Source organism: Gambusia affinis, linkage group LG06 (assembly GCF_019740435.1).
Source record: "Gambusia affinis linkage group LG06, SWU_Gaff_1.0, whole genome shotgun sequence".
NCBI lineage: Eukaryota > Metazoa > Chordata > Actinopteri > Cyprinodontiformes > Poeciliidae > Gambusia > Gambusia affinis.
The window spans coordinates 13484752-13493602 of record NC_057873.1 but is presented as its reverse complement, the minus strand read 5'-3'; the positions used below and the strand labels follow the sequence as shown (position 1 = coordinate 13493602).

Here is an 8851-nt window from a genome sequence, read left to right as displayed (position 1 = left end):
TCACTCCACCATCTATGGGGTACCGCACCCGACTCACGCTGCAAGGCCAATCCTTGTGCACGTACATCACCATGCCAACCCCTGTGGGGTACACCCACGCTGCCTGGAAGGATAAGGCGTTGACCAGAGGTAGTGCACAAGGCCCACTACCCAGGCCTGACTGTTGGAGGGTGTTCTTATGGAAGTGGGTGTGGAGGGGGCTGGAACCAGATTTGCCCTACCCCTCTCCAATATATACCACGCTGCAGCGAGGAAGAAGCATTAGACGGGTGGCGAGAAACCCTGTTGCCCGGCGACACACCGACAAACTAAAGAAGAGCTGCATGAAACCAAGTGAAGTGGACCCCAGAGAACAACTGACACTTCAGACGGTAGGACAAAAATGAAAGACATCCACCTGAAAAGAATGCCTACAAGACCGAATCTACGGGCCGACATATCAGCTCCAGAAGACTCTGATGACGACGACGACTCGGAAACCTCTGAAGGACCCCTGCTACGGAAAACGACTACGATTTTGGACAAATCCCTTTGTTGCAAAAGTTTTTTTTCGCTCTTAGCCCTGCTAGTTGCTTCTGCTACTCTCATTGCTATCCTATACTCCATTGGAGTTGGGCCATGGCATCTTACGCACTCAAGAGTCATGTATGGTCACTCCAAGTATGCTACCTTCAATTGCTGGAATATAAGTACAACGTCCATTTTTGTGCCATGGGATAAAGAGTTTTCTACCAGGAACATGACCGCTGTATTTGCAAAGGATTATGGCAAAAAGTATGTGGAAAGTCGAGCTTCCAGCCTGGACGATTCCAACATTGATGATCTCATGAATCGTACATGGGAAATCTATAACTACGACTTCCTCACGGACGGGGTGCTCTGCTGGATAAGAATCCTACACCATAAGGAACGTCGAACCGTCCGATGCAACTGGATCCATCCGGATTTAGGGGTGCCAGAATGGCACTGCAACATGACTTGTCGACCCTTGATACTGTTACCACTCCAAGGATACTGGGACACTGAAGTAGTCTATGCGGCTCCACATAGATCCTCAGGCTGCCGGACCTGGCTCCCACGTTGGGAGTTCTGGGGGGACTACCATCTGAACTGCAGAGAAGACGTTGTGGTCACCAGAAGACCCCCGGTGGTAAGGCCTCCGAGGACCAAAGCACAACCTCGTCCTACATCAGAGAGTTTTATGAACATCACTGCTTTTCTGATTAAACAAGGTCCCAGACGATTCATGTTTCAACATGATCAGATGGACTGTTACCAACAAAAGTTTAAGATGTTGGACCCGTGCTTGTGGAACAAGTTTGTGAAATGTAGCGGTCAAAATTACATGGTTTTGGGCATAGAAGAATACCTGGTTAAATCAAGGATTTGGCCGAAAGTGGTGCGTACTGAGATAGAAACCTGGCTGAATGACTCATTCCCCTGGACTGAAATAGCAGTGAACCAGCCTTACTTCATTGGAGATTTTCCCGAGGGGGCAGTTCGCTCTCCCGTCGGGCTAGAAGGACCACATATTGCCAACTTGCGTACACAACGAATCCCGACTCCTGACGATCTTCTGAATGCTCCTAAAGACCAGTTTGCAAAAATTGACAAGTGCGTAGCCAAAAAGATTTTTGAGAGTCTCAATGACACCACCTGGGTGAGAACTCTCTCCTCCCCACGATGCGACATCTGGCAGACCATTAACACCCTTTACGCCACGTGGACCTATCAATGCCCCGATCCTGAAGTAGTTCCCACAGCGAAACTCGCTCTGCAAGGCTGGTATGAGAATCATTATCGGGAATGGGACTGGGAATTTTGGGGATTCCAACGGAAGGAGTTTGAAGCCTGGGTGTTACCTTGCCTCAGTCAGTCAAACAATTATTGGATAAAGTATCAGTATGTTGCCACTGTCTATTCCAAAGAAACCACCATATGGCCGGGATTCTTTTGGAGACCCGACCCATATGTGAATCCGAGACCCTGGCGCATGACGTGTCGAAGCAACAACACTGAATGCGTCATAGGACTGGCTAGAAGCCCTTGCCAAACTGTTTTGGGTTGGGAGGACTACTGCAAAGCTCATTATGCCAATGCATATGACACCCATTCCTCGGAGGTTACTTGGAGGAAAATTGATGGAGTATGGCGGAGGGCAATTGTGAGTGGGAAGACATGTACTGATGCGATCCTGGGCTATCACCTCCAGAAGCGTAACCGCATTGTTAATGTCCCGGTTCCCTTCATCCCACGCCCCCTCATAGCCATTGCTGAGGGGCATGCATTCCGGAAAAGTCTGTGCAAAGGGGAAGTAGACCACGGGTTCGACTGGATTGGACCTAACCTCTTGTACTCTAACCTCACCTGCTACGTGACTAAGGAAACATGGCAGCAGTGCGGACATGAAGACCATCGGCATAACTGCTACTGGTACGAGGTCTTGGGCTCCACTGTGGGTACCACGGTCACCGACGTTGTGGAAGGTGTTGCCGACGTGGTGGGAGGAGGGCTCTCTATTGTTGAGGGTTGGTTACTCGGTGCCCTGAATAGGTTGTGGCCGTATTTGCTAGGCCTCCTGGGCGTCGCCATGGTTTTGATTATGGGCAAGGTCGTCTTGGCGATATGGCTGAAAGCACTTTGTCGCTGCAATAGGAGGGACTATAAGTCCCTCCCTTCAAGGGAGGAGCGTACCTCTGCATAAAAGAGAGCTGCTGTGTGCCTACAAGCCATTCCTTCATCTTCACGGCTGCGGCGAGGACCTGACCCAAGGACAGACCATCTGCAGAGATCATGGCATCCAACTCATTTACTAACTCCTCGGCTGCCACTTCGCTTTTTACATCAATCCAAGTGAGTACGCTGGAGCAAGTCTGTGTTATCTTCGCTTGGGTGGTTTACTGCCACACTGGTTCCTGGTCTGCTGGACAACCATTGAGAATGTTAGTCGCAATGCAAGGATATGTGAAGATCATCCTGCGACCCATCTTTCTCCAAAGATGGGATGGTGCTCTATCCCTCTTTGTTTGCTATCAGATGGGCCGAACCCGGATCAACTGGCAGCGTGGCATCGTAGCATGCCTCTGGCTCACCATGGATACAGCTGCCCTGGTGATGGAGTTGATGTGTGGGGGGACCCATGCTACCCGTGCCGGTCCCCTCAAGATTAGCACTGCCATTGTTGAAGGGCTTCTGGCTGTCTCCATCCTCATCTATCTGGCGCACCAGGCTTTTTCCAGCAAAGGCAGCGGAAAGCGTCGTTGGCTCCAGAGATGGACACTTTTGGCCCTTTGGGCAATGTGCTGGGGGGTTCTGGTGGTCCTTTACTGGATAAAAAGGACCTCCACCTTTCCCCTCATTGCATGGCTCATGACCTACTCTGCCATGTTTCACGATTCGATTCAAATACATGATCCGGAGCCTCAATCCCCCATCTACGATAACGTTTCCCCCGTGATAAATTCCCCATGGCTTGCAGCACAATCAGGCACACCAGCTTAACATTATCTCTCATCAATTTATTTTTGCTCTGCTTTTGCTTATTAGCTAATTCTTTACGAATATGTTCTAAACAGTTACCACTGATCATGAAGTTACCTGGGTTGCTATTTCTCTCTAGGCATCGATCTGCTGTGTGGGGTGTGGAATTACCGCAGAATCCTATGGATTCCTTTGGGCTGCATCGTCAACCCGGTGGTGTCACGAATGCGTGCGCACTCACTACAGTTATGTGACGGCAATCTTCTGCGTCGAAGGTCGAGAGGCATTGCCGTATGTTGCGGCTTCTACATCTAGATCCCTGGAGCGGGACCACCGGATTGTGTGGACCTCTGCCTTGGGCCAAAAAACCGACATGCTATCATCGTCCCAGCTGGGAAATGGGCGGCTGTACCCCATTGTTCGGAAGTTATGGGAGGATCCACTGACCCGTCGCTGCCTACCTACCCTCCACCTTTTGAACGGTAGGGTAGTAGCTGTGGGAGAATATATTCCCCCTGTTTGCCCAGCGTCGCCGGACATGTTTATCGGTGTCGGTACCCAAACCAGCACAGCAACGCAAGATCAGTGCTCCCAAACTGAAGCTTTCAGTTCATCTCATCAACCCTTCCAGACCGTTGATGTCCTCTCATCATCGCCCGCACCAGACACCACTGTATGCAGAGCCTCGAGTACTTCAGACGTGGGATTCTGTCAGAGGGAGTTGGCCCCCACGACGCTGTCTACCTATGAGGTGGAATTCCAGGAGCTGTTGGCAGAGTTATGTGCATTGTCTACGCCTACCTTGGGAGTGAGTACTACTACTCCTACTCCTCCACCTCAACTGAATCCACCATATCCTACGTCCCAACCCTGCACTACGTCTGGCGGGGATATGGATACGGACGGTTGGCTCTCGCCACCATCGAATCTGACGGAATATGATATAGTGGACACGTGGACACCGTCTTCCTCTCCTACAGCAGGCCACGAAGAGGACGCTCTAATTCTTTGCTGCGATGATGGACTGGACAATGATCTTGATCTCTTTTGAGTGGGGCTGTGTGGTTTCTGCTGAGCACTGTCCGATCTCAAGGCGGGGGTGTCAATAAATCTGGTATGTGAGTGTGAGATCAGTCCAGGTTCATGCAGAAAAATGGATCACAAAATGCCTAGGGGACTGCCACAGCCTTGTGTGTTGATTAATAATGATTTCTTAATGTGTAATTTCTGTAACGATAAACCAAAATCAAGTAATCTATGGTTATTGAATTGCAATAGAGATAGGAGAAGAAAAAAGGCTTGGTTGAGCTGCCAGCAGCTGCATTTCCTGTCCATATCCTGTCAGTGGTTACTGCTGCGGATTCTCAGAGAGTTCTAAAAATAAGAAAGCATACTTTAGTTTCTAAAAAGTCACAAAAAGTCATAAGCCAAAGATGCTGGAGATTTTAGTCAACAATAGTTATAATTATCTTTAGAATGAATCACTTAAGAGAAAATCTAGTCCAAACAATAGACTTAAAGGTTAATTAAATGAATAGACAGAGTCATGAAGCAGGAAGAGCAGTTTCCAGCCGGCAGATTTCTAAAAATAGTTCAGACTATTACTTAGCATGAAAGTTTAATTATAAATTTTATGATAAAATCTAGTTATTATGACATTGTGAATGATTGATGAATCAGAGTAGTAAAATAAGTTATAAATGTGATTTTTATTCTGAACTTGAGATGTGAGTTTGGAGGATGTAGCTATCTGGCTTCCTGTTGCTCAGAGTCGGCCTGCTCGGAAAGGAAGTTCTACTTGGGTCCACATGACCTTGCAGGTGTCATGAGTGCATTAGTTCGTGAGTCGGGTCATGGTGACCCAGGTTCTGGCTTCCTGCTGGTGGAAAAAGAGACACGTGTAGAGTGGGGGCCCGGTTGCAATCATGAAGTCGCACAGATGCCCTTTTCTCTCTCTCTCTGTACACCCACATGGGAGGGGAAAAGTATAAAACCACGAGACCGAAGTGACACGAGGTTCTTCGTCTCCAGAGCTGAGGCTCAACACAAGAGCGGCAAGAAGACCAGCAGAGGATTACGCCGATGGAACCAAGGAAAGCGAGACTCACCTCACTCTGGATTAACAAGGCGAAGATCCACCGACCCACTGCCTCGGTTCCTCATTGGATTTACCTACTTTGAACTCAACCCAGCGATCTCAAAATACATCGCACAGACTTGGGGAATTGAACAAAAGTCACAGGATCGATCAAGAGCTGTTCGGTTGGATATAACAGACAGTTCACCTTATTTCCATTCCGAGGAAGGATTTACTTTTTTAAAGATAAAGATTCAGATCAAGAGCTGTTCGGTTGGATATAACAGACAGTTCACCTTATTTCCATTCCGAGGAAGGATTTACTTTTTTAAAGATAAAGATTCAGATCAAGAGCTGATCAGTTGGATATAACAGACAGTTCATTTTGTTTCATTTCCAAAAAAGGATTAATTTTTCACGGTCACAAGTGGAAGGATTCTAACCAAGGACTTCTGTTGCCGAGATCCAATTCCATCTGGGTAGGAGTATGAGTTTGCCGCACCCTAAAGCCTTATTTGATAGAAAGATGACAGTGTAGGGAGATTATTAGGAAATAGTTAAATTGATCTAAATTTTATTGATTTTCTTTGTATGTTAATCTCAAGTGAATTCTGTATGCCTGTCATTTACCCTGCTAAAGCTTGCTTAATAAATGCATATAATATAAAATTCTAATCAGGTTGTGGACCTTGAAATTAATTGAGTCATTTGAATCAAAGTTCTTCTATTTATAGTAAAATCAGTATGCATGATTCTAGTAATGTGGTGGCTTCAGACTTTCCTTTGGTGAGTTTAAGATGATGGCCTTGGGACTTGATTTTAATCCTAGTCACTAAAGATTATCCAGCCGTTAACAAGTACTCGTTACATTTTAGAAAGAATACTGCCGTTAACAGAAGTGGTTATTGAAACTATGCAGTTGTGAGGGCTACTCGGCTGACCGTTTCCTAACTTAAGAAGGCCATGACTTCTGGACGAAGGTAGTGAGAGCTGGACGAATTTCTTTCGCCACCAGTTTAAACAGATTATCTCTTATAGATCTTGATCAGGGTAAGACCCAGGTCTTAGAGATTTTCCGGACCTGTTAGACAGAGAACTGGTCAGTAGTCAGCCCCGAGGAGTTGAGAGGAGAGGGCGAGGCTGGCTATTGCGTAGTAACAAACAACAGTCACAGTGTGTTTCTGTGTGTAACGTCTTTGAACCACTGGGAGAGCTGACCCGAAAGAATCTTCATAGTACCTCATTTAGTATGCATTGTTTGAGTTTTAAATGAACTATTAAAACAAGCAAAAGCTGAGAAATGCTATATATGCTCTTGACTTTACTCTTCTGTCAACTACTTGGTTTGGTTAAGAGTTTATTCTAATTGCCTTTGTAACAGAATACATCCCTAAATTCAAGCCACTTTTTTAGTACAAAAAAAGCACAATCTCATGTAAGGGGATTTAACACTGACTCAACAAACCACAGAAATGCTGCTGTTGGCTGATGCCTGTCATTCCTACTTTGAAATGGCATTGAGAATGTTTCAAAAAAGAGAAATATTTATGCTCATCTTCAGTTTGAAAGGTTTCTAAGTTTTATACACAGTGCAGTATATGAATATTTCAAATGTTTCACAAGCAAATTAAAATACTGTATGATTCCTCTTATACATATAACACTTATAAATCAATGTATATATGTTTCTGCCATGCAAAGATTTATTGAGTTTATGGACAACTCATTGTTTGATTTTTTTTTAAATATGTCATGTCACTGGACCGGCAAACATGCCGGTTAAATGTCTTTTTTTTTCTGTTTTTTACTTGTTATGTCACACCAAAATTAACAGGTCAACTATTGCTCTGGTCAGAAGTTTGCATACACTCATGTTCACGAATGTCACTTTAGTTATTCTGAATGGCCAGTAGGCCTATAGAGTCACAATGTCTGGGATCATGAGCGCCCCCTGCCCTGAGGCAGGAGAACTGCCTGCCTCACCTGGAATCTGTTCTCAGCCGTTTGTGATCGCTTCTCAGCACATGAAACACGTTACACATACAGTTGGTGACAAAAACACTGTACATTATATACATAAGCTAAATTATTGAAAATTTGTTTATATATTAAGTGTTTTTTAACCATTTTATTGGCGACGTACAGACAGGAGGAGCATGCTCTCATAGAATGGCAGCCAGTGCAGTTAGCGAGAGGTTGCGCAATCCCAGCTGAAGCTGAGGGAAAATCAACCAAATGTTAGAGAATATGAATTTATGCATGTGCTCAAACATGTATGCCTGTATGACAAAGATGGAGCCATGTGTGGATGCAAGCGATTCTTGCCTAAAATTGTAAAACCGTTCAACTATTAGACAGGAACTCCTTGAAAAATTAATCAAAAGTCAAAAAGTAAAATGACATTCATTCAAATGAGTGTATGTAAACCTTTTCCCAGAAATAATGCTGGTTATGACCTATGACAGGGATTTTCGAAGTGTGGATAGCGGTTGACACAATAACATAGATTTTTAGTGTGTAACGCTACAATGAATAAGGTGACAAAGCCTGGGGAAAGCAAAATTATAAACAGAAGAAAATATGACTGTGATTATTTAAATTTGGGATTTTCATGGGCTGGATTTGAAGATGCTTCACTGTGTGGCCTGCAGAGCACCAGCTGTTTTTTTTTTGGGGGGGGGGGGGGTTTCCCAGGAGGCTAAATGAACTGTGGTCATAGATCATACTTTTGATACTGCAAAATGACAAGTCAGCTGAAGAATCATATCATCTGACACTACGTAACTAAAGCAGGTAAACCCCCCCCACACACACACACACACACACACAATCAGTGAAACATTTATGAACGGCGCATAAACCATAGCAACAGCAAATATTTGAAATAATAGGGATAATGTACTTGGGGCGGGCGCAGTTGTTTATTTGCTCTCTGAAGGGGGGCTACGTCTCCCACAATTTGAAAACCTCTGACCTTTAACATTATTGTTTTATTAATTGTCAATATAAGTCAACACTTGCAGGCATAAATAAATCATTACTCCCCATCTTTTAAATGATCTATTATAAGAAATACAGGGTACTTTTTAGGCATGTAAGTTCTGTGATTTCTACAACATGATGCAGTGCTATCTAATATATTTAGAAGAAGACAAGATTTCCAGTGCTTAAATCAAATCCTCTCAAATCAGTGTTATTTTTCCAGTAATACATATATATGTCCATTAAGTGTCTTTCTTTTCACAGTGACATTTTAAGTACCTTTTTCTATGTAAGTTAAAAGGCATTTGTTGA

General features: G+C 44.7%; 1 protein-coding gene across 1 annotated transcript; it reads left to right on the top strand.

Moving 5' to 3' along the window:
• The first annotated feature begins 382 nt into the window (after window positions 1–382).
• LOC122832977 lies at window positions 383–4752 on the top strand. Its single transcript, XM_044120253.1, has 2 exons — window positions 383–2853; window positions 3620–4752. The coding sequence occupies exon 1, from the start codon at window positions 383–385 to the stop codon at window positions 2702–2704; it is 2322 nt and encodes a 773-aa protein (XP_043976188.1). The 3' UTR covers window positions 2705–2853; window positions 3620–4752.
• The last annotated feature ends 4099 nt before the right edge of the window (window positions 4753–8851 follow it).

What these genes read in the sequence shown, in the direction of transcription:
- LOC122832977 (XM_044120253.1), top strand. Translation starts at nt 383, where the DNA reads ATGAAAGACATCCACCTGAAAAGAATGCCTACAAGACCGAATCTACGG.